A 26,374-nucleotide genomic window follows, 5' to 3' on the forward strand; every position below is an offset into this window, starting at 1 on the left:
TTGCGTCCCCCCTCTGCGTGTTGCACCTGAACGGTCTAATTCTTCCGACATGACATCATTGAAGTCCCCCCCCACTATTTGCATCGTGTCTGCCGTGTCCAATAGGATGGATGCTACTTCTCTGAGTGTGCGCGATTGGAGTTTTGGCGGGGCGTATACTGAGATAACTGTCATGTTCAGTCTATTCCACGACCCCTGTATTCCCACGTATGTACCCTGTGGATCACACCATGAGCGTGTGACGGTAAAGGGATGTGTTTTGTTAATTAGGATTGCGACTCCCCTGGCTCCTGACGTATAGCCCGCGTGAGTCAGGACTTTATATCTCCCCCTCGCTATGAACGTACATTTTCCTGCCCTAAGGTGTGTTTCCTGTAGGAGGATAAGGTCTGGGGCGACCCTTTTGATGTATGAGTTTACCAATCCTCTCTTTATTTTGGACCCCAATCCATTAACATTCCATGTCAGAATGGAGATCCCCCTCTGAGTTCTCTCAGTAGTCGTTAGTGTATCCGCCATACTGTGTTGCTCGTCTGGAGGTCAGTAGGAGACCATAGCAGCTGTTTGCGACAACGTTGATTCTCGTGCATCTGACTGTTTCCCAATGAGTGTTCCCGTAACCAACATCCCCCCCAATGTCCCCAACTTGTTTTCCTACCCACACCCCCACCCCAACAAACTAGAAAACCCTTCCCCCCCTCCCCCTCCCCACCTCCCTCCCCTTCCAGATGTGCCCCTAAACGGGACATGACTTTCAGTAGGAGTAGGCCTGTCGCCCACCCACTATACCCTCCCTTACAAACTCTCAAAAACACCACAAAAGTGCAGAACAAAACATAAGGGGGTGCCAACTTGCGTGCTTCCCTGCGACCAGCTGCCATTCCAGTCCCATGGAACCGTCAGGTATCAGAGAGTCTGTCCACACCTCATTGCAATTGGATGCCTGGTTCTTCCTAACTGCGGGTCCGCATCCGTTCATGATTTAGAGTCCGGAATCTCAGATTCTGGTGCGCTGTGCTGTCCTGACAAGTCCTGTTCCAGTACACGGATCTCTTGTACCAGTGGGTGATCAGATTGTCCCTCTTCCTCCTCCTCTTCTCCGCCCGATGTGCGACAGTCTAGTACCTCGTCGTCTTCACCCTCCGAGCGGGCCGTGATGCGCAGTGCTGCAAATCGTGATCCTGAGCCAATCGCCCCGTTTGGTGAGGCCGAGCCCCCCTTTCGCACCGATCCTGTGTCTGGACCCCTATATGGTGTCATTGGGGTCCGCCTCTTGGATCTTCTAGCCTTCAGTCTCTGCGCCTTAGGGATTTCCCAGTGGGTGGCATTTCTCACGGACCTGTCCAGCAGATCCCGATTGGCTATCTCCCTGCTGTTTAGGATCGGTCGCTCCTCCAGCCACTGCCAGGCGTCCTCCGGGTGTGTGAAGAAGAGGGTCTGTCCATTAAAGAGCACCTTAAGTTTCGCCGGGAACAGTAGCATATAGGCGATTTTCTGGTCTCTCAGTTTCGTCTTCACTGCATCAAAGGATCGCCTCTGCTTCTGTACCTCCTGGCTATAGTCTGGGAAAATCATGATGTGCGTATTTTCAAAGCGGATCTCTCCCAGCTTCCTTGCCTCTCTCAAAATCAAGTCTCTGTCGGCAAAGTTCAGGAAGCGTGCAATGATCGGACGCGGCCGTGCTCCTGTTGGTGGTTTGGCAAGGAGCGCCCTGTGCGCCCTCTCTATTACGAAACAGTTTGAGAATTGCGCCTCCTGGAAAGTGTCCACCAGCCATGTTTTCAGAAAGGCCACCATGTTGGACTTCTCGCATCCTTCTCTAAAACCTACGAAGCGCAGGTTGTTGCGGCGTGCCCTGTTTTCGGCGTCATCTACTTTCCAGAGGAGTTGGCGATGCGAGGCCTGTAGTTCCGTCATATCTCTTCGCAAGGCAGTGATAGAGTCCTCCGCCTCACCCATCCGCGTCTCCGCGTTGGTGACCCTTTCTGATAGATTCCGAAAATCCTGTCGCAGGAGTGTTACTTCCGACCCCACCTCGCCGATCTTGGTCTCCAATGCCGCTCTCGACTCCTGTATGTCGGTACGCGACGCCTGGATGGCCTCCATGAGCAGGTCTGTATCCGAGCGCGGGCCCGGGGCCGCCGGGAGTCCATTCACCGCCTGGCGCGGTGCAGCGTAGTTATCCATCGGGCCTTGCTTTGGTCCTTTCGGTAATGTCTCCCTCTTGCCCATGATGAGTAGCGGTGGTCCAGTCCGTTGTCTTCCCACGTGCTGGTGGTCTATGGGCTAAAGTTGTTCCCGGGCTCCGTAGGGTGTCGGAGGCCCAAATCCCCCCAAGAATACTGCTCAGATCCCAGTCCGTGTTTGCCCTGGGGGTCCCGGCGCCTCACTTCATATGTCAGGCCAGTGGCGTCTGGGTTCACTCGGGGGGCGCCACCTCCGTTGTCGAATCACCGGCTCCCCAGCAGTTTCCACTGCCCCCGGACCACTGGGACACTCCTGCCTGACTGCCCCTCGGATTAGGAAGGCCTCAGGGCCTCGCTGGTCTCCCCCACCCTTACACACCGAACAGTCCAGGGGAAAAAACGGCTCCCGTGCACTCACTCTGTCATTGCCCGGGGACCGGACCTCGTTGGGGTTCGACTGTGCTCAAGGTAGTGGGCGGGGCCAGTCTACCGTTTCCCAGTTGTTGCCGCCGATAATGCAGGGGGGGCTCCCCACGGGTCCCTCCGATGGCCGCCTCGCCCCACCAGCGTTTGCGCCGGATTCCGTGTGTCTGGGTGTTCGGAGACCGGGTCGCGGGGCTCAACACCTCTGATGTTCCCACCGCACTCCGGTCGCCATCTTGGTGTAGGTCTCCTTACGGTGTCTGTCCTCCGCCGGGAAAGCGCGTGCGATGCAGGCGCCAGTCCGGGGTGTATATAGTCAGGGATACAGCCGCCCACCTTCCTCCAGTCGCGCCCGGGTGCCCAGCTCCCGCAGTCACGGAGCTCGTCTCGCACTTGTGCTGGCCGCCGCCATCTTGGTGTAGTCCGGCGTGCGAGCGGGCGATTCCGGACCACTTTGCTCCTTCCCGGGTGCAATTCTGTGTACGATTCTCGCTCTCAGTAGGCACCGGACACCTTTGGCACCTCTGCCTGCGTTTTGGTGACGATCAGGTTCGTTAGAAAGTCGGATCTTGAGGCAGCTTGGCGGGAGCTCCGTCTCAGCACGTCCTAACCGGCCATGCTGTTGGCCACGCCCGACCCCTTTTAATCTTATCCCCCAATCCATGTACATTCCATGTGACCAATGAGAAGGGAGCTATCGGGGACTTCAGGGGGTCAAGCGAGTCATCCACCGAGTGTGATGTCATTATGCCTTATGCCACAGGTAATGCAGTACTTCGAGCAACCCTCAATGCAGTATTCCAAAAAGATTATACCAGATATACATCTTGTTGTTTTCGCCCTAGTGAAGAAACCATCAAACCATAGAACAACTGTCAACAATTCCCCTCCCTCCCCCCTCCCTGCTCGACGGACTCAAAACTACCCGCCACCCCAAAAAAGCAGAGTGCTTAGTATCCCTTCCCAGTACCAGAACGACAAGGGTAAGAGAGAACTCCCTCCACCCCCCAGAGCCCCCTCCCCAAACAACTATATAGATCCTTGGCCCCTCCGTTGTGTATTGTCTGATGAGCCGGGAAAAACCAGCAGCGTCGAGGGTATAGCAGTAGCATCGCATTAGGCCTCATCACCCCTGTACGACGGAAAGTACCTGTTCAGTAGCTGAGTAAAGCATAAATACAATTGTCGACTCTACCGGTAACCTTTTAAGCGTGCCATGGGTGCAGGTGTCAGTTAGTAGTTAACGCAGCAACAACATTGCGGCATTGCAGGTCCATTCATCACTTGGCGGTACACGCTACATCAAAGCCCTGCATTCAGTCCTGCTCCATATCAGTCTGGCGAGCGCCTCGCCTCGCCTCACGTTCCCCAGTGCGCCCCGTCCTGGGGACCCTGCGCCAGCCGTCCAGCCAGTCTTGCACCTCTTCAGGTGTCGAGAAAAACAACGTCTTTCCATCGGATTCAACCCGATATTTGGCGGGGAACATCATCGAATACTTGATATCCTGCTCACGGAGAGCCTTCTTGACGTCGAGAAATCCTCTGCGTTGTTTCGTGACTGCTGCGGTGTAGTCCGGAAAAATCGTGATATTAGCATTGTCTATTCGGATCGAAGGAGTTTTACGTGCGGCCTGCAGGAGCGCATCCCTGTCTCTGAAATTAAAAATACAGGCTAGTATAGGCCGTGGTGGGGCCCCCGGCTTCGGTCTTCCTCCAGGGACCCGATGTGCTCTCTCAACGGAGAAAAAAGTAGACAATCCTTTCGGCTGAAGATGAGTCGTAACCAAATCCTCTACAAAGAGATCAAGAGCCGGGCCACCTGCGCTCTCCGGCACACCTATAAGGCAGATGTTGTTCCGCCTCGATCGCCCCTCCTGATCCTCCAGCTTTGCTGCCAGAAGTTTATTGTCCGCCTCCAGCTGTTTCACCTGCTTTTTCAGGGTGGTTGTGTCAGTAGACAGGGCCGCCTTCGTGGTTTCAACCTCCGACACCTTGGTGGACATCTTGTTGAAGTCAGCACGGATCAGGGCCAGATCTATGGCAAGGGTCCCAATGCTAGAGTCCACTTTATTCAGAGTGGTCATGATATCCAGTAGATTCACCTCCGGGGTCGCACCTGTACTTGCACTATTGGAAGATGGTGCCTCCTTGTCCTGCGCATCCATCTGTGTCTTAGTATATGCAAACTTTTCGACCTTGGACTGGTTAGGACACCTTGCGTTTCTGTTACTCATGGCTGCAGGTTGGGTGTTCGTGTCGTTAGGGCCTAAGTCGCTAATTGCCGCCGCCTGCCTGAGGACACTTAAAGCCCACACGGCTTGTCGGGTTTCGCGACACCACTGCACCTCAGCACTCACTTTCGTTGCAAGGAACAGATCTGCAGCCCCAATTGCGCCGCATTAATATCTAACAAAGTGGCGCCCTCTCCAGCCGCCTAGTTCCTCAGGAGACGCCTCACCGCTCCGTCGCCTGCAATGTCCGTATGACTGCAAAACGTGCGGCAAAATGGAGAGAGCCGCCAGTTATATCGCCTCCCAGCACCTCGCTGCCTCCGCAGGGTGGATCTCGTCAGGGCTGCTCTGGAAACCGTGTGGAGGCTGACCATTCAGCCCAGGAGTAAGTCCGCGGCAGCGTCAGGGGCCTTCAAGAATATTATAGCCTGTAGTTGCCAGCGTCTGATCCCGGCCTCACCAGATGCCCCGGGCTGTCGTGCCGGCACTGCGTGCAGCTAGAAGATGGCGGCTGCGGTCGCAAACACCTCCGCTGCGTAGGGCGCGTGCAGCACCCACAGGTCAGTTTACAGGGGGGGTGGGTCTCTGTACTCACCCCCCCAGCTCCTGGGCAGCTCAGGCAGTCATGTTGTCGCGGCCTCGGGGGGCGCCCTCTGTTACTCGCTCCTGCCGCACCCCTCTGACCCGGGCCGCAGTGCACTGTCACTGGGCAGCCGCAAAAATCGATGCCCCGCTTCCGCTTCTCCACCAGGCCGCAGAATGTCCACCACTGGAAGTCACACACTGCGGCGAAAACACCACCGCTAGGTACCCGGCACCTTCCTCTTTAATCTCCTTTGTTTGGGGTCAAAAGGAACTGCGGATTATTACACGGATCGGCTGGGCTCTTCGTGGGGGTTACGGAGCCTCTTTAAGTTGCAGCCATGTTGCTCAGGCGTTAGCCACGCCCCCTCTTAATTTCTTTTTTAATTACATTTTATAGTGTTTTATATTTCCAAATTTGTGGGCTACTTCAAAGCTTAGTACACCAGAGACTTTAAAATGGAATGCCCATAGCTGACATGGAGTTAACTCACTGACAGGTGCCTGTTAGAGGGACAGATCGTACACCGATGTACACATCAGTATAACCGGTGCAGTTCTTGCAATACAATATTGGACAAGGTGAAGCGTTGGAAATCTACCTTCATTCCTTCCAGAAGGCAAAGCATTTAAAGGGCAGCAGCAGTTATAAACAAGCGCCAGGTCCCTTCCAGCATTTGTTTTGGAAATCCCCCGTTATAGAAAATAACATCATACACCAAATTGCCGTTATCATAAAATTGTGGCAAAACACATTAAAGATCCAAGTCTCCCTTCTTAACATGTGCTTTGGTGGCCACCCCTGACATTCTCCTTCAATACTTCATGGTCAACCTTGGTTAACCATGTATGAATATAATGTACCGTGGTTTGTCTTGACCAACAAATCAAAAGTGTTATTCAATGAATAGAAAGCACATTAGTGCCAACTCATTTGATTGCCATTACCAAAAGTGCATATTAAAAAAACAAGGTGAATGAACAGAGCAACCGCCCAGCAGAACTGACATGGCAGGGATTAAACATGACAAGATGGGGGACATAAGAGAAGCTGTACCTACGACTCAGTACTGATGCTGTATCTCAAACTCCAGGCTAGCTCCGGGGAGCCCAGAACTGACATCGCAGGGATTACACATGGCAAGACTGAGATACATTGACGTATCTCCGTGAGTCAAAGTGATGGAAGAGTAGGCACTGCTGCTGGCATTGAGGTGCAGTGGCAAATCTAGGGGTGGGCCTACGTACTGGATAAAAGAGGGTCCCGCAGAAGAGGACTGGCAGAGCAGCGAGGGGGCAGGATAGATGTCCCTGGGAAGAGGTATTTGCTGCTCCCATTACTGAACGAGCAGAGGTCTGGTTGCTTGAGGTCAGGTTTGAGTGACGTTAGAAGAACTGTATTCATTACTGGACACAGCAGGTAGTCCTGGAAGAGGTCGTGCAGGCCTTTCTAAGTACCGGAAAAGCGGTTGGGAGGGGGGGAGAAGGTGATAAATGAACCTTCATCTGTGAGTCGAAATCGCAGAAGTAGGGGCAGAGCTGTGGTTGTCATACTACACCTCCACTGAGCTGATGCAGTGGCTGCCTGAGATCCAATGCAGACCTGCGCATGGCTCCCGGAAGCATAGGAGGCGCACGTCAGTGAGGAGGTGAACTGGTGCGCTGTCCGTGGGTCCCAGGGCTGCACCTTGAGGGGCAGGCAGTGCTCGGGCCAGGCTAAATGCACACTGGCAGAGCTGAGCTGGGTAGTGAGTGTACTAGAAGAGATGCCGGTTCGATGGGTGTCTCAGTACGTCTCATGGGTCACGGCGACCGACTTGTAGAGAAGGGCTAACCAGGACAGAGCTGCGCATGCTTGCTGGAGCGCCAGAGAAGCCTCTGGCAGGAGCAGCTCAGGGCTGAAACACCGTCACTTATTCAGGAGAAAGGGCGTCCGCTGCCCTTACCAGCACAGCATGGTGGCGGCGTGGCTCGCTTACAGGTGATTTGAACCTGCTTGTGGAGAGTGTGAGGGGGCTACAGCGAGTCCTGTAAGAGGCTCTCAGAGACCGAGACATGAGGCAATGCTAGGTCTGCGGAAGTGAAAGGGAAATGAACAGCTGACGAACGCGAGTGGTGCCTACGCGCTTCACCGCAAGTGCTATCTTGCCGGCCACCAGCTTGCTATTACGCGCGCTCTCTTGTGCGCGTAATAGCAAGCTGGTGGCCGGCAAGGTAGCACTTTTTTCTTTTTTCTTCTTTTTATTTAACAAACGAACAAAGAAAAAACATCAGGTGACAGTAGCAGTTCTCTCACTGATCATTGTTACTTTCCCATATGTACAGAATACTAAACACAATATAGAAAATCTTGGGTCACAGGGATTCATGCTCCTCTGCCAGTCTCGCCGGTGGCACACAGATCTCTCCACGGTATCTATTCCAGGACCCCCAAACCTTCCCCCACTTCTCTGGACATCCCCTGGCCACATATACCGACTTTTCCCTAAACATGCACCAGTCCAAGTCTTCCACCTATTTCGAAACCCGGGGCGGCTGACTGGCTCCCCACAGCTGAGCTATATTTCGTTTTGCTATCATACATGCCAACGCTACCCACTGTTTACCATAGTCACTTAAGTCTGTGGGTTCCCAAACGTTTAGTATACATCTGCGGGCTTCTGGTTGGATCTCCACCCCCATGACCTCCTGCACCTCATCATGAATCTTCACCCAGTAGACCCGTATCTCCGTGCAGTGCCACAAAATATGCATAAAAGTGCTGAGCTCTCCACACCCCCTCTGGCATTCTCCACTCTCCACTTGACCCATACGAACCAGACGGGATCCCGTAACATATGACCTATGGAGGATTTTCAATTGCACTAATCAAAGCCTCATCTGAATCGCTCCCACTTTCGGAGAGGAGACCGCCTCCTGCCAGTCCTCATCGTCAAGTTCCACCCCATCTGCGTTCCATTGTTTTCCGATGAGTCCCAACGGGTCCTCCATATTATTTATGAGTTTTTTGTATATTAGAGAGATAGTCTTCTCCGGGAGGTGTCCGTCCAAAACTCGGTCCTCGAGATCCCTATAAGGTCCTATTTATCAAGGCGTTTGAACTTCCACAGACTCCCAAGCCTCTCCGAACTCCATAGGGGACTGGCTAGTGTAAGCTTCCCCTCCCATTTAAGATGCCTGTTGGCCTCATGCCAAACGTGTACGGCGTGTGCCGTTGGGCCAGCTAGGGGAAACCGGTGAGGCCTGGCATTCAGAGTCCTGGTGAAATCGCCACCCGGTACCTGCAAGCGGTCCATTGCTGAATACCCAGGATCCCCTGGGGGTCAGTAGATGACTTGATTGACTGCCGCCAGCTGAGAGGCCTAGTATTATCTCCGAAGATCTGGCAGTCTAATCCCCCCATCATACCAAGGGAGAGTGAGTTTGGGAAAAGCTATACGGGGCCTACCGTCCCACAGAAGCTTCCTCTGAAGGGTCTCTATTTCTTTAAAGTAGGATGCCGGTACTGGGTCCATTGTGTTCTGGAGAGCGTACAAGAATCGAGGAAGGGCCATCATCTTAAACCACACCGCTCTGCCCAACAGGGAGAGCCGAAGAGCCTTCCAACGTGCCATGTCTCTCTTAAACCGAGTCAACGGAGGGCCCAAATTATTAGCGTGTCGTTGCTTTGGGTCACAAGGTAGCACTTTTAAAAGCAAGCCACTAAATGTCTAGTTTAGCGCATGTGCTGGGTCAGGCGAGACCTAACCAGGTGACCAGAAGAAATGCTGCTGACCACATTGCATCATTGTTTTACCATCGGAAGATGGTATGAATGAATACATTTAATGTGTGATTTTAAAATCATTACATTGATAAAAGAGAAGTATCACAGTGAAGAAGCACAAGAAAAAGTGCAATTCGAAGATGGCCAAAACATTGATTGGAAATGTCCCGGCCATGTTGGAACCTTAAAACCTAGATAAACTATGGACAACCCCACTGCAAGACTGACAGCCACTGCCATGTTTAGGTTTGTTCTTTTAAGCATCCACCACACTCTATTTAGATAACAGCAGGTTTTCTTTGCTCTGCTTGTGTTCTTTTAATTGATATTGCATATCTTGTTAAGTTTGTGTGTTTTATTGTGGTTGTGTCAGAGCGTGAATGCAAGTCAGTGGATGGGTGGTGGGTGCATGAGCGCAAAGATCAGTGACAGAGTGCACATATGATGACTTATTGAGGGCCTAAACCCATCAATGACACAAAAGACCGTTTTAGTCATAAACCAGATCTATTGGCATTGCCAATGCTTGTGTTTAGATGATTGTGGCTGGAAACCACATTGATCAATGTCACTGAATTGTAGTTTTTTAACAATTTTTTTTTTTAAAACAGAAGATCCTATCATCACATCTGTCTATACGATAAGCGATAATGAAGCGCTCCACCGCAAGACCCGCCTGGAACCAGATAGAAGAGAGCCAATGGACTGCTCGCCAAGTAAGTGATGGCTTGTGAAAGAAGGCCACCATTGAAAGCCATTGAAAGCTTTTTGTGTCTGGAGGTATGTCTTACACCTGACTTAATCATGAATCGCATGAAGCAAGACCCACTTAGAGACAGAAAGCTTTGTTATTGAGGCTTATGCATTTAGAAAGGAAGGACATACTCTTTCAGGCTGTCTTTATAAATGGTGCCTTGACGTAGCCCTGCAGACTGGTCAGGATGTTGTTCATGTCCGTTGGGTGAGTAGTAGGGCTCTCACCATAGTATGGACGCTGTCTCAGTCATTTGTGAACATTTCACAGCGGGACAAACAGAAATGGTGTTTTACCCTGAGGCGATTGGCCTTGTTTTTTACGGGTGCACCCCCGCCCCCATTACTCCCGCTGCCCACTCTTCCCACACAAACTTTGCCACCTACAACTGCAGCGCTGTTTAATTAAACACTGAGCTGCAGACGGTGAAATGACCATCTGCAGAATAAACGTGGGTGAAAGTCTGAGCACCCATCTCACATATGCGGATGTTATGCTTTTTTTTGGGGGGGGGGGGAGTTTTAAATAGCACGAACTAGACCAGAGGCATCTGGTATCAGAGCGCTTTACATGAGCACCAGTTTTGTTACAGATAAACACATTCATTTTTTATGTTAGGCACAGGGAGATTAAGCGATTTGCCCAGAATCACAGGATGTTGAGCGTCGTAGCTGAGACTCTAACCCAGTTCCCCAGGTCCTAGGTCGACCGCTCTAGCCGTTAGACCACATCCTCTCCCCTGTTCTTCAGTGTCTCTGAGAGCAGCATCAGAGACACCCAGACTGCCCTCCAGAAGGTTTGCTCGATATCTGGCTGGCCTTTCAAGTGGCAGAAGTCATGTTTGCCCCAGTATTGGAACTTTCATAGATTCCCATGCTTTTGTATCATTCCTTGTCGTCGGAATGGGAGTCTCGGTAACAAAAATAACATAGCAGTAGGTACAAAAGAGAAAGAAAAAGGCCTAGGCCTCATTCCCTTTTGTAGCATATCCGCCTCTTTTTGTAAAAGAGACCAAACTAAGCATCAGCCAATCAGAAGAGCCTCACCCAATAGAATCCTCCTGAAGGAACTTCAGAGCCTCAGATTTTCTACCGCACGTTGTGCTTAGGGAGTCTCCTTTGAGCTGTGCTCAATCTCTACTCTTTTCAGATTTTCTCTTCAGAATTGTTGGCTGTCCTTTCCAGGATGTCTGATAAGGAAAAGAAGAAGGCCCTTTTCAAGCCTTGTTCCACCTGTGGCAAGAAAAGGTTATTTGTTGAGGACAGGCATAAAGATTGTATATACTGCCTGTACCCGGATCATAAGGCTGCGGACTGCAAGATCTGCCGCACCTTTTCTACCAAGACCCTCCGGGACCGTGAGGGTCGGCTCCTCACCTGGCTCCAGAAGCTCAAGTCCAGAAAAGACACAGTCTCCAGCGACAGTGAGGAGTCTTCTTCAGCCTCATCTTCAAGAAGGTCAGTCAAAAGGGGTAGCGTTTCCCCTTCACCTTCTTTGGAGCGTCCAGTTAAGGCCTCAAAAATGACCCCCAGAGAGTCTGAGAGCCAGGGTCCGGTCGAATCTCCTCACCATGGTGTAAAGGAGAGGGAGGGACCATCTACACCGTCTACTGGGATGAAGACTGCTCCAGCCTTCAAAAAGCCATCTTCTCAGTCTTCTGAGAAGTCTTACAGGAGTTCCAGGTCGTTGACGACGACGCAGCAGAAAGCTCTGTCGACGAAGGCGTTGAAGCCCAAAGTTAAAGTGGTGCCGTCGACGGTACGGTCGAAGTCGACGGGATCGTCGACGGTGGTGACAGCGACGTCGACGAGGATGTCGACGGGAACATCGACGACGACAGCGACGACGAAGATTTCGTCGACGGTGATGACGACGACGAAGGTGTCGTCGATTAGTGCTTAGACGACGACAACTCTGACGACGACAGCAGGAGTGTCGACGGTCTCGTCGTCGACAGTTCGTTCGTCGGCGGTGTCTATTCCGTCTACGACGCCGAAGACAGCAGGTACATGTAACAATTCCATCGTCGACGGAGAAAATTACTATTTCTATGACAAGAATTACTCCAGACATGACGTCTCCAAGGAGGGTCACCCCCTTGCCTCCCACTTTGTTGTTAGAGGAGGATGATGGGGATTCAGATTATGAGGATCAGGAATCGTTTGGGTATGCACACAGTCCATCCCAACTGCTGGTGAAATGTCAGGAGACAGATTCAGAAGGAGAGTATCTGCAGGAATGTGCATATCAACATTCTTCTCTGCCACAGGAGTTCACGAGACAAGAGATGGTACAACTTCTCTCTTGCAAGATCTCCATAACATGTTGCAGGATTACAAACCAAGGTGTTCTCAGCCTGCTGCTATTCCGACTACTCAAGCCTTGCCTGTCCCTACGACCCCGGTGATGGTCTCTCCAGAGTTGCCGACTCAGGTGGTGTCTCAGCCGCAAACACCGGCTCCACAAGTACCTTCAATGCCACTAGACATTCAGGATGATTCCCCGGAAGAGGATCAGAACCTTGATGGCAGGCCTAATCAGGGCTTAGAATGGGACGAGTACGTAATTCCGGACCCGGCGTCACCATGTCCAGACCCTGTGGAATCCCCTCCGGTGGATATCGAAGGGTTCCATAAGTTGATGGAAAGGGCATCTAGCAGGTTCAAGCTACCAATGCCGTCTGTTGCCACTGAGTGTTTCCTATATGACTTTAAGGAACCATATAAGAAGGTGACTAGATCCATCCCTATTGTGCAGCATGTATGGGAGGAAGGCCTTAAGGGTATGAAGAACCCGGCTACGGTGGTCCCTGTCCTATCGCGCCTGGAAAAGAAATATAAGGTGCCCGAGGATGGTCCGGCGTCTTTGACGGGGCACCCAAAACCAGACTATGTGATTTCGCAGGCGGCACAGAGGAAGTCCCGCAACCCGTCGGCTCCTTTGACTACTCCTCCTGATAAGGAAGGCAGGAAACTAGATAATGCTGGGAAAAGATTATCTTCAATGGCTAGTCTTCTGGTGCGGGCAGCAAATGTTTTGGCGATACTGGGCAGGTATGATCGCCAGTTATGGTGTGACATTTCGCCTTTCTTAGATCAACTGGTGATCGTCCTGACTTTGTCAGACACGGTCGCTCCAGCCGCTCCTGACCCCGCTCCACATTCTCTGTGCCTGACTGCGATCTGAGCCACACTCGCTTGCGGTATCGTACTGACTGCCATCATAACTGCTGCCTGTGCTTAGCGTTTTGGCTGCGGGACGTATTTGCTATTTATTCATCTGGGTGCATAGCGCATTTGTGTGCATAGCTTCATTTGTTTGCATAGCGTTTTTACTGCTGGACGTATTTGCTGCCATTATTATTATTTGTGTGCACGCTTGTGCTTAACATTTGTGCTGCCTGATTCTGTGTCTGTAGCCCGATCTCTCCCTGCATCACCTTGTTGTTGTTGTTGTTTGCTGCCATCTTGTTGTTCAAGCCCTCTCTCCTCCCCACTCCCAGCCGCTGCTCCCCCGCGGCCCCACCCCCCGCTCCCTACAGCACCTTCCATGGATCCCCTCCCCACTCGCCACCCCGCTCCCGCCTCCCAGCTGCTCCTCCCTCCCACGGAAACTCTAGGATAGACCGGAGCGACATAGAGCTGTGATCGTCCTGACTTAGTCAGACACGGTCCCTCCAGCCGCTCCTGACCCCGCTCCACATTCTCTGAGCCACACTCGCTTGCGGTATCGTACTGACTGCCATCATAACTGCTTCCTGTGCTTAGCGTTTTGGCTGCGGGACGTATTTGCTATTTATTCATCTGGGTGCATAGCGCATTTGTGTGTATAGCTTCATTTGTTTGCATAGCGTTTTTGCTGCTGGACGTATTTGCTGCCATTATTATTATTTGTGTGCACGCTTGTGCTTAACATTTGTGCTGCCTGATTCTGTGTCTGTGGCCCGATCTCTCCCTACATCACCTTGTTGTTGTTGTTGTTTGCTGCCATCTTGTTGTTCAAGCCCTCTCTCCTCCCCACTCCCAGCCGCTGCTCCCCCGCGGCCCCACCCCCGCTCCCTACAGCACCTTCCATAGATCCCCTCCCCACTCGTCACCCCGCTCCCGCCTCCCAGCTGCTCCTCCCTCGCTCCGCCCCCTCCACTCTCCACTTATGACAGCTGCACTTACGCTCAGCGTCCACGCGCAGCGGACGCGCCCCATGCGCGCCGAAGGCGCGCCAAAGGTAAGCCCGTCTACGCCCGTCCGCGCCTGGACCGCGACCAGCGCCAAACCCCCTGGCCCCCGCAAAAACCACTCCACCCGCCTTACGTACGACACCGCAACCCTCTCAGCCCTTAACCCCGGCCGACCACTAAACTGCTACCAAGCCGTCCCAGGACACACCCATGGACCCTTCACCTGCCTCTCCTGCAAGTTCGACTGCATCAAGACCCACACCAAATCCACAAACTCCAAACAGAGCTCCGACACTAACCACCTGAGATGCTTCCTGCTCAACACCCGATCGGTCCACAGACACGCCATTGAACTCTGGAACCTACTCGACACCACCTCGCCAGACATCGCCTTTCTTACAGAAACCTGGATGAACGCCTCATCAACGCCCGACATCGCCATCCCGGACAGCTACAAGATCATCCAAAAGGACCGCATCAACCAAACAGGAGGAGGCATCGCCATTGTTCTTAAGAACACCATCCGCATCACGACCAGTTCTAACGACACACTTGCAGCTACCAAACACCTTCACTTCCAGATTCACATCGACCCCAAGACCACACTCAGAGGCACCCTCATCTACAGGCCACGAGGACCCCGCACACAATTCAGCGAAGACATCACTGACTTCATCAGCCCACACGCCCTCCCCTCCGAGGACTACATTCTACTGGGAGACCTCAACTTCCACCTGGAAAAGAACAACGACAGCAACACCACCACCCTTCTGGACAACCTCGCCAATCTCGGACTCAAACAACTTGTTGACACCCCCACCCACTATGCCGGGCACATGCTCGACCCAATCTTCACCTCCAGCAAGCACATCTCCTTCAATCACACCACAGCTCTCCATTGGACAGACCACAGCTGCGTTCACTTCAACTACAAAAAGACTACGACCCACAACCACCCACAACCAATCCCCCGCAGAAACTGGAACAAAATTACCACCGACCAACGCTTCACCAAAACCCTCCTGCAAAATCATCGGACCCAAACCTTGCAGCCACCAACCTCACAAAATGGATCACCCACAGCCCTGACGAATTAGCACCCTTGAAAAAACATCAAATCAAGCAAAGTAGCAAAAAAGCCCCCTGGTTCAACGATGACCTTAAGAAATCCAAAAAGTTCTGTCGCACCCTCGAGAAAGCCTGGAGAAAAAACCCAACCACTGACAACATGGCCACCTTCAAGAACGCCACCCGCAAACACCACCAACTGATCCGATCCACCAAGAAATCAGCATTCAAGGATCGACTCGACAACAACGCCCACAACAGCAAGGAACTATTCAACATCGTCAAAGAATTTACCAACCCCACCGCCGGCACCAACGACATCACCCCCTCCCAAGACCTCTGTGACTCCCTAGCCTCATTCTTCCACAACAAAATCGCTGACATACATAACAGCTTTGAAAACCAGTCCGAAGACCAGTCCATCCCACCCACCTCCGAACTAAAACCCCCCTCCAACAACCTTTGCGCCTTGAGCCCAATCACCACTGAAGACACCATCTGCCTGATGAACTCCATCCACTCAGGATCGCCAACCGACCCATGTCCCCACCACATTTTCAACAAAGCAGACTCCATTATCGCACCCCATCTCCGAGACGTCATCAACTGCTCCCTCAACTCCGCTACCTTCCCGGAAAGCTGGAAACATGCCGAACTCAGCGCCCTTCTGAAGAAACCCACAGCAGACCCCACTGAACTTAAGAACTACCGCCCCATCTCGCTCCTCCCATTCCCTGCCAAAGTCATTGAGAAAGCCGTCAACAGTCAGCTCGCCGCCTTCCTCGAATCCAACAAATCCCTCGACCCTTCACAATCAGGCTTCCGAGCCAAACACAGCACCGAGACTGCCCTCATCGCAGCAACAGACGACATTCGAACTCTACTGGACAACGGAGAAACAGCTGCCCTCATCCTACTTGACCTCTCCGCAGCCTTCGACACAGTCTGTCATAGCACCCTTATACAACACCTCAACAACGTCGGAATACAAGGAAAAGCATTGGACTGGATCATCTCGTTCCTCACCGGAAGAACCCAGAGAGTCCGCCTCCCCCCTTTTAAATCAGAGGCCACCGAAGTCATCTGCGGCGTACCACAAGGATCATCACTCAGTCCCACCCTCTTCAACGTATACATGAGTCCCCTCGCATCCATCGCGTGCCAACACAACCTCAACATCATCTCCTACGCCGACAACACCCAGCTAATCCTCTCCCTCACCAAAGACCCAAACACCGCCAAAACCAACCTACACGAAGGGATGAAAGAAGTAGCCGAGTGGATGAAGAACAGCCGTTTAAAACTGAACTCGGACAAAACGGAAGTCCTCATCTTAGGTTCATCCCCCTCCGCCTGGGACGACTCATGGTGGCCACCGGCCCTGGGAAACGCACCCATACCTACGGACCACGCACGTAACCTGGGCTTCATCCTGGACTCCTCCCTCTCGATGACCAGACAAGTCAACGCCGTCTCATCATCATGCTTCAACATCCTACGTATGCTCAAAAAAATCTTCCGTTGGATCCCCACCGAAACAAGAAAGACGGTTACCCACGCACTGGTCACAAGCCGACTGGACTACGGAAACACCCTTTACGCCGGAACCACATCCAAACTACAGAAAAAACTCCAACGCATCCAAAACGCCTCAGCCAGACTCATACTAGACATCCCCCGCCAAGCTCACATTTCCGGTCACCTGAAAGACCTCCACTGGCTCCCCGTCAACAAGAGAATAACGTTCCGTCTCCTCACCCACGCACACAAAGCCCTCTACGACCTAGGACCCGAATGCCTCAACACGCGCCTGTCCTTTTACACCCCCACCCGCCAACTACGATCGTCCAATCAAGCCCTCGCCGCAATTCCACACATCCATAGATCCACCATGGGAGGAAGATCCTTCTCCTACTTAGCTGCCAAAACCTGGAATTCTCTCCCCACCCACCTCCGCCTTACACAGAACCACCTCTCCTTCAGAAAACAACTAAAAACTTGGATATTCGATAAGTAAATTACCCCCCTCCCTCAAGCGCCTTGAGACCCTCTGGGTGAGTAGTGCGCTATACAAATGCTAAACTTGAACTTGAACTGCCCCAGGAAGCGAAAGGTGAGGCAAGGAAAATTTTACAGGAAGGGGAAGCAACATTGATGGAGATAATCGATTGTGCTATGGACATCGCCACAACAGCTTTTCGATCACTAGCTGAGGCAGCGGTTCTTCGTTGCCAGGGATGGCTCAGGGCGACTTGGTTCAGGCCGGAGATCCAGAATAAAATCTTGGACCTACCTTGAAATGGAGAGGCGTTGTTTGGAAAGCATATAGATGACACTCTCTAAGAAGGATACAGAGACGGCTAGGTCTCTGGGTACACTTCAATAGTGAAAGGCTCCGTTTAAAGGTGCCAGAGGCAAAAGTACCACATACAGAGGCTCATACCAGCAGCAGCGGTACTCATCATATGGTTCAGGGTCTCATCAATACCGCCAGCTGTATCATCAGAAACAAGGTCAAGCATCGAATTTCTCCAGATCAAATACTAGGGGAAACAGAATTGCCAAGGATGTCATCCGTCCCAGAGGCAATATCAGCGTCCTGGCTCTTCCTGCTGTGTCCACCTCCACAAGATCATCAGTAGGAGGCAGGGTATCTCAATACCTTCAGAACTGGATAACATCAGACCGCTGGGTGCTAAACATCATTCGAAAGTGCCATACTTTGGAATTCACACAAATCCCACCATCCAAGCCCCCTGCTGCCATTCTGTCAAAACATCTGCGTCTCCTGCAGCTCGAGGTTCATCAGATGCTCCTGAAGGGAGCGGTGGAGCTGGTCCCCTCATCTCAGAGAGGGGAGGGTTTCTATTCCAGGTTCTTCCTGGTAAAGAAGAAGCTGGAGAAATGGCGCCCTATTTTAGATCTCAGGGAGCTCAACACCTATCTCATTTCTCAATCCTTCCGGATGGTCTCGCTTCAAGACATACTGCGGCTCATCAATCCAAGGGATTTCATGGCCACACTTGATCTCGAAGATGCGTATTTTCACATACCCATTTACCCAGCACACAGAAGGTTTCTACGGTTTACAGTAGCCAAGAGCCATTTTCAATTCAGGGTTTTACCCTTCGGAATTTGCTCGGCCCCAAGAATCTTCACCAAGGTGCTGGCACCGGTGGCAGCTTTTCTGCGGAAAAAACACTTTCAGGTCTTCCCTTACCTGGACTAATGGTTGCTGAAGGCCCCGTCCAGGGAGGCGGCGAAGGAAGCAGTCAGGGCATGTACAAACCTATTTCAGAATTTGGGTCCTACTCTCAACAAGGAGAAATCATCTCTGGTTCCGTCCAGGACTGCACGCTTCTTAGGGGTCATCTTGGACTGGAATCCTCACAAGGCTTTCCCATCCTTAGAAAGACAGGAAAAACTGCGAAACATGGCACTGTTCTTGAGAAAAAGAAGGTATCTTTCAGTACGCGGTTACAAATCCCTTCTAGGAGTAATCTCCTCATGCATCCCTCTAATTCCTCACTGCAGACTGAGTGTGCGACTTCTTCAAGAGCAGCTAGACAAACAGTGGAAGCAAATTTACGGTTCATTCGACGACAAAGTGACGATCACCTCGGCAATGAAAAAGGCTGCCTTGTGGTGGACGAAGCAGGAAAACCTTTCCCAAGGTCTATCCTTCGTAAGCAATCCGTCTCCTCAGGTGGTGACTGTGAGAAGTTGGCCTGATATGTGATGCTCACTAATTCTAGTGATCACCTTGTATCAGTCCAAATAACCCTTATGGTGATTGGTTGTAAGTCAACCTGATAGACCAGCTATCCTAGTAGCGTGGACAAAAGCAGTCTTTAGGCTAAACTCTTTTGGCATGTGAAGCCAGCTGTTTTACCACCGTATAACCCCTTGAATACCAGATGAAAGGACACCACACAGGTTGTTATGAAAATAAACGATATATTTATTAATAACAACACCTCTGAACTCTTTATGAGGTCAGAGGGCTAAGCACATGACAATACTACAAAAGAAATACGAGTTCGCACAATATCTATACAAGTGCCTTAGGGGCACGACAAACCATATACTCAAAACAATGGAATGCGAGGAAGGAAAATACTGTAAGGAGATCCAGAGGCTGGAGGATCGGTGGGACTACGCTACAAACTAGGTAAGTAAGGAGCAGGAGGCCCACGGGACTCACGTGCAGAGTGGAAACTCTCACGCGGGATGCGTACCAACGTCTATGGATGCTACAGTTTACAAAGTTACGGATTCCGGACGAACCCGGCTGGATGGAGGGAAAACAACAGTGGACCTGGACACTAGAATAGTGGACTCAGACTTCAGCACCTAGAAGCTTTAGTTACCTAACCAACAGGCTGCGGGTGCATAGGGCTGAAGTTGCGTCGGGTTTGCTGCGTTGATCCCGGTGATGCCTGAAACAAGAAGTTGCTGGCAGGCAGCCAGATGGAGGAGTCCGGTGGTTCCAAGGATGGAACTAGGAAGAAGGAAGTCCTGAAAAGGAAGGGGACAGAGTCTTGGTCACTAGCCAGTGACGGTGCTGGAACCAGGAGGGAACCAGATGCTGTCGCCGCGTTCAGGTGAAGGAAGGGTCGCTTCTCTCTGTAGCTGCGTGGACCAGGAGCTGTTCTTCACGACCAGACTGGAGGCACGAGCTGTCCCACGTAGTCTGCTGCTGTTGGCGGTGTCGGATCGTAGATCTGGACAACAGGCCTTGGCTAATGCAAGCCACGCGGTGGAACAAAGATGGCATCTGGTGTGGACCAGGAGGGTCCGGGGTGCTTCTCTTTTACAAGGAAGCCAGGGCCAGTCTGGGGGACCAGAATAGCAGTGTCGAAATCTTCGGGTCGTCGTCTCAGAGGTCACTAGCCAGCCGGCAAGTGACCAGACAACAGGAAGGGCAGCAACCAGGCAAAAGGGCCCCACGCAGATCACGGGGATGCTGGGGGGCTGGTCTTTGGTGCAGGAGCTGCGTCGGTGTGGGGCTTCTCAGTCCCCAATGCACTTACTCGAGGAACCCTCAGTGGTCTTGCTGGAAGCGCTGTGCAGGTTTCTTCAAATGGCCGTCTCCACGTTGCTCGTCGCACCCACGGGTCCCAGCTGTGCTGTGGATGTGGGTAGAGGTCAGAGAGGTCTGGAGGTCCGGGTCTTGTCGAGCTGGGTCGTCGGATTCCGGGATGGAAGGACTCTGCAGCAAACCGCACAGGAGCTTGATGGTGCCTGCGAAGCAGGATGGTCACTCCCTGACCATAGGGGAGATTCTTCAGTCTTCTGATGCTCAGGAGGTCGAAGGTTAAGAGTTCTTCGTGGAAGTTGTCAAGAGTAATCTAATCTGGAATGGGACCAGCTCCTACCTTTATTCAGCTAAAGGGGGCTGCACTACGACTAGGTCCCTCCCCTGGGTGGGACCAGGAAGGGGGGTGGTTACACCCCCTATCCTTTGTCCAGTTTCCCGCCAGAGCTGGGGCTGGAGTGCCCCAGCAACTGGTTGGAACCGGTGTATGCACAGGGCACCTTGTGTGCCCCAGGCATGTCTCATTCCTTTCAGCCTTGGCCTACCTAATACACAAAATCCTGTCTGGGGTGGTGCTAGCACCTCCCAAGGCAGGAAACCCTTTGTCTAAGTCTCCCTTGCTGGAAGGACTCCCAGCAGCAGGAGGTCAGACTTGTGTCTGTGGTCGCAGCATCCATTTTGTGATGCTGAGGCTCGAGTTAACTTTAACCGGGGTTTACAGTTACATACATGTCGTGTCCCTCTAGAAGGGTGGAATGCTAACCCCGTCGCCAGAATTGGCGAGGGGTTAGTATTCCAACACGTATGACACCTTACTCGACATGTTTTGATAATGCTATGCCAAAGTTAGCATTTAACCGCGAGGATTATAATGCACTTAAGAGTATATGGTATAGCGTTATCATGGAACAGCTATAAGGACTTGGTTCCGCAAGCTGCAAACGGGCTCAGCTCATGCCAGAGCACCATCTCACATAATTCCAATTACACCACCTTGCCCCAGCTGTCGTGCAGCCAGTTGTGTCAGATTTGGGTGACCAGCCAGGGGTGGCATAAAACATGCTGCAGCCCCTGGTAGGCCCTGGGTACACCTATGCCCTGGATACCTAAGGTATAAGGTGGCCCAGTACCAATTGGTAAATGCACCTAGGGTACATGGTTGTAATTTAGAGAGAGAACAGCTAGGCTGTGGGTCTGATTAGCAGGCCCACAGCCAGGGAAAGTCGTAAACCAGTGAAGCAAAAAGCAAAAATCTGGGGTGGCCGTGGGATTGCAGACCCCCCACTCTCCTACAGTGACAACGGATGCATCATTGGAGGGCTGGGGTGCAGTACTTCAGGATCTCCATGTCAGCGGACATTGATCACCGCAGCACTGTTTTTTTCACATCAACCTCCTAGAACTCAGGGCTATCAAGCTGGCTCTTCAAGCGTTCTCCCTGGACTGCGAGGTTCGGAGGTTCTCATCCGAACGGACAACACCACGGCCATGCATTACATAAACAAAGAAGGGGGAACCAGATCTCTTCCGTTGTCTCAGGAAGCTCAGGAAATCTGGGAATGGGCTATTCTTCATGGAATATCGCTGCAGGCGGAACATCTACCAGGGATCCTAAATGAAAATGCAGACAGACTAAGCAGGCTGTCCTCAGTCAGTCATGAATGGGAACTTAACCAAATGGTATTGGACGAGATTTTTCAACAGTGGGGCAAACCTTCAATAGATCTATTTGCCACCCCGGCCAATAAGAAATGCCGGTCTTATGCAAGCAGGCTTCACCATAGGGAATGCTCTTTCGATAGCTTGGTCAAGAGCATTTGTATACACCTTTCCTCCCATTCCAATGATCCCGAGGCTTATCAGGAAGAACAAGGTGGAACCATGCAAGATGATCTTGATAGCCCCCGCGTGGCCGAGACAGTTCTGGTTCACGGAACTCCATCTTCTGTCGCTCGTCCCTCCTCTTCCTTTGCGGACGATTCCGGACCTTCTCACGATGTCCCACGGACAGATTTGGTATCCGGATTCATTACACCTGAGCAGCGAGAATTCATGAACCTTCCCATTTCAAATGAAATAAGAGAGGTTCTCTCCCAGGCTAGAGCTCCTTCCACGAATAAGACTTACCGTTTCAAATGGAAGAGATTTTGCATTTGGTGCAGGAAGGAAGGTGTGGACCCTTTCTCTTCTCAACCTCATCAACTTCTGCCTTATCTTTTGTCCTTGGCTAAGACAGGACTGGCTCATTCATCCATAAAGGTTCACTTGGCAGCGATTTCTCGCTACAGGCGTTCTGCGTCTGGACCTTCTCTGTGGTCCTCAAGGATAATTAAACAATTTCTCAAGGGCTTATTCCGAGTCTTTCCCCCGGTGAGGCCTCCGCCTCCCACTTGGCATTTGAATTTGGTTCTCCAACAACTCATGAAAGATCCCTTTGAACCAATACATCGGACGGACATGACATTTCTTTCATTGAAATTGGCTCTCCTTCTCGCCCTCACATCGGCAAGACGCATTGGGGAATTGCAGGCTCTCACAATACAGGAACCTTTTCTACAGTTCAAAAGGAATACAGTGATCTTGCGAACTAATCCAAAGTTCATACCTAAAGTGCCTTCGGACTTTCACCTAAACGAACCTGTGATTCTCAAATCTTTCTTTCCTCACCCTTCCACTCCAGCGGAGAAGTCACTCCATTCTCTGGATGTGCAGCGGTGCTTAAAATTTTATTTGGATTGCACCAAGGGGTTTCGGAAGTCTACACAATTATTTATTGTATTTGGTGGTCCGCGCAAAGGACTTCCTCTGTCAAAGCAAAGTATTGCAAGATGGATTTCTATTCTCTATTGCCTTCAGCAGCGGGTAAACCTCTGAACAGCAGGATCAGAGCACACTCTACAAGATCCGTTGCTTCATCTACAGCTCTGTTTGCGGGGGTGCACATCAGAGACATTAGAGCTGCGACTTGGAGCAGTGTGCACACCTTTACGAAGCATTAGACGCAGGAAGACACGGCTGTGGGCCAAGCAGTCCTGAGGAACCTCTTCCACTAATTGATGAGCTTTCCTTACTATTCCACCATCCTTTTCTGCACATTTTGTCTCTAATGTTGGTACTAATGGTTTTTTCCTATGTGTTATTCCTTATTCGCTTAGGAAAGTATATATATACTGAAGTTTTCATATGCATATATACATGTTTGTGCCACAAAATGTGCTTTATGGTTTACTGCTAGCTACTCTGATACAAAAGCATGGGACTCTATGTAAGTTCCAATACTGGGGCAAGAAAACAAGTTACTTACCTGTAACTTTGGTTCTCCAGTATTGGTAACTTTCATAGATTCCCATGCGCCCACCCTCCTCCCCTGGGAAAGCTCAGCCTTCAGCAAATGTGGTTACTGTTACACAACGGCTACGAAAATCTGAGGCTCTGAGTTTCCTTCAGGAGGGTTCTAAGGGGTGAGGCTCTTCTGATTGGCTGATGCTTAGTTTGGTCTCTTTTACAAAAAGAGGCGGATATGCTACAAAAGGGAATGAGGCCTTTTTCTTTCTCTTTTGTACCTACTGCTATGTTATTTTTGTTACCGAGACGCCAGGGAATGATACAAAAGCATGGGAATCTATGAAAGTTATCAATACTGGGGAACCAAAGTTACAGGTAAGTTACTTGTTTTCTTATTCGCTCTAAATCCATCAGCTCCGGAATCACGCCTGACCATAGGAATAGCTGCACTGTGCTGGCAACGCCGTACATCGCCATACCTGGGCACACGTATGTACCACTCAGAACAAAACTTCTTGGATGGGAATGCCTCATGCGCTGTCACAGCAGTGTAAGGGCCGATGCCCCCGGAGCATGCTGCCAGTGTCGGTCATGGGCAGGGTTGCCCTCGCTAGAGAGGTAATACTGCCCCGGTTCCTCTATTGCTTCACTAACATGCCACTTTATGTACCTGTGGACTTCTTCCGCCACCTTGAACGCCTACCCATCGAACTGACAGTCCGAGGAAAGAGGCTTGGGGCAGTAGTGAGGGGGAGGGGGCACACAGGAGAGTTCCATATGACAAATCTAATAAAAAGAAGTCCTTATAACCGCAAATCACTAAAAATGAGAATATGTCTCTTTTCTTCCTTTCTGTGCGGCACTTACAGCGCTGGGATGCCTGCGAGTAGCCAGGCGCTATACAAGTGCTCCTACAATAACTTAGTTGTTGAAAGGGGCAGACCCAAAGCCATATCTTGGTATATTATTAGCTAAAGGTCTATCTAAAGACCTAAAAATAGAAGGGGAAAACTGCAGACAAGGTAGGACTGCACAATGTTTCCTATTGGTTTTCTAAAATATTGATCTGAACAGTATTGTTACTTATATCCATAGCCACCTGTCACCACCATAAGACGGCACATGCGGTTTACCTTTTATGTGATTTTGGTTTTTATGCCTAAATTCTCAACTGTTCTCTATATGCAGTGAATCAACATTCTCCCTGTGTAACACCCCTAATTCTCTTCACAGACCGCGGTCCACCTGTGAATCCAGATGTATTATTAAAACACAGAGGTGTTCGTTGTTACAGTGACGCAAATAGTGGAGATGAGACAGGTAAGCGTCATGCATGGAGCTGGCGGAGCAACATTTGTAAGTTTTGCAAGATTTATGGCAGCCAATACACAGCCCACCCTCTTGAGATACAATCCTCATGGGCTGGGTTTGCAAATCTAGAACCTTCTTCAAGAGATTGCAAGAGTTCCGTTGTTTGATGTACTTTGATGAAACTCCCAGTACTGTAGTATTATGTATAACTTATATATCTTCTTTTAAAAACACAGAAGAACCTATCATCACCTCTGTGTATACGTTACGAGTTAAGGAACCGGAAGCGCTGCACCGCAAGGACCGCCTGGAAGGAGACGTCGATCATTCGCCAAGTGAGTGGGTGCCTGCACACACTGTGAACTAGGAGTTTTATTTGTTGTGTATTAGTCTTGAATTAAGTTTGGCCTCTGAATTGCAAGGAATACAATGCACTCAGACCTCGGTTAAGATTTTGGCGGAAGGAGGCAGGACCTTCGCTTTGGTCTTGCCACCATTTCCAATTCACTGATTCCAGGAAGTGGTCTTAGATGAGGATACCTCTAGTCAAGTGGCTCCTCCAGTTGCCCTCTCCACACTTGCTAAACTACACTGGGGTGGTGGAACTCTCTGCCTGATTTTAACATGGCGGGTGAGGGAGGGAGTGCAGAGGTCAGGCGAGGGGATTGTGAAAGTGGGCCTTACATGGCTGAGGTGGTAGGACGTGGTCTTAGATGAGGACACATCTAGTCAAGTGGCTCCTCCGGTTGGCCTCTCCACACCTGCTAAGCTAAATTGGGGTGCTGAAACGCTCTGCCTGATTTTAACATGGCGGGTGAGGAGGGGAGTGCAGAGGTGAGGCGAGGGGGAGTGTTGGAGTGGGCCTTACAGGTCTGAGGTGGTAGGACGTGGTCTTAGCTGAGAACACCTCTAGTGAAGTGGCTCCTTCAGTTGACCTCTCCACACCTGCTAAGCTAAACTGGGGTGGTGGAAAACTCTGCCTGATTTTAACATGGCGGGTGACGGAGGGAGTACAGAGGTCAGAGGAGGGGAATGTGGAAGTGGGTCTTACAGATCCGAGGTGGCAGGACATGGTCTTAGATGAGGATACCTCTAGTCAAGTAGCACCTCCAGTTGGCCTCTCCACACCTGCTAAGCGAAACTGTGGTGCTGAAACGCTGTGCCTGATTTTAACATGGCGGGTGAGGAGGGTAGTGCAGAGGTGAGGCAAGGGGGAGTGTTGGAGTGGGCCTTACAGGTGTGAGGTGGTAGGACGTGGTCTTAGATGAGGATACCTCTAGCCAAGTAGCACCTCCATTTGGCCTCTCTACACCTGCTATGTGAAACTGGGGTGCTGAAATGCTCTGCCTGATTTTAACATGGCAAGTGAGGAAGAGAGTGTGCAAGCGAGAGGATTGTGGAGTGAGCCTTACAGGTCTGAGATGGCAGGACGTGGTCATAGATGAGGACACCTCTAGTCAAGTGGCTCCTCCAGTTGCCCTCTCCACACCTGCTATGCTAAACTGGGGTGGTGGAACTCTCTGACTGATTTTCACATGGTGGGCCGAGTAAGG

General features: G+C 51.2%; 1 protein-coding gene across 11 annotated transcripts in view; it reads left to right on the plus strand.

Moving 5' to 3' along the window:
- Positions 1-26,374, plus strand: part of LOC144770912 (uncharacterized) — a 347,728-nt gene that overhangs the window by 246,490 nt on the left and 74,864 nt on the right. For all 11 annotated transcript variants that reach the window (XM_078655722.1, XM_078655727.1, XM_078655721.1 and 8 more), the window contains 3 exons: positions 9,800-9,904; positions 24,744-24,830; positions 25,058-25,156. In XM_078655722.1, coding sequence (XP_078511848.1) covers positions 9,800-9,904; positions 24,744-24,830; positions 25,058-25,156 — 291 coding nt within the window. The remainder of the gene's footprint in view (positions 1-9,799; positions 9,905-24,743; positions 24,831-25,057; positions 25,157-26,374) is intronic.

The sequence above is a fragment of the Lissotriton helveticus genome, chromosome 7 (genome assembly GCF_964261635.1).
Source record: "Lissotriton helveticus chromosome 7, aLisHel1.1, whole genome shotgun sequence".
NCBI lineage: Eukaryota > Metazoa > Chordata > Amphibia > Caudata > Salamandridae > Lissotriton > Lissotriton helveticus.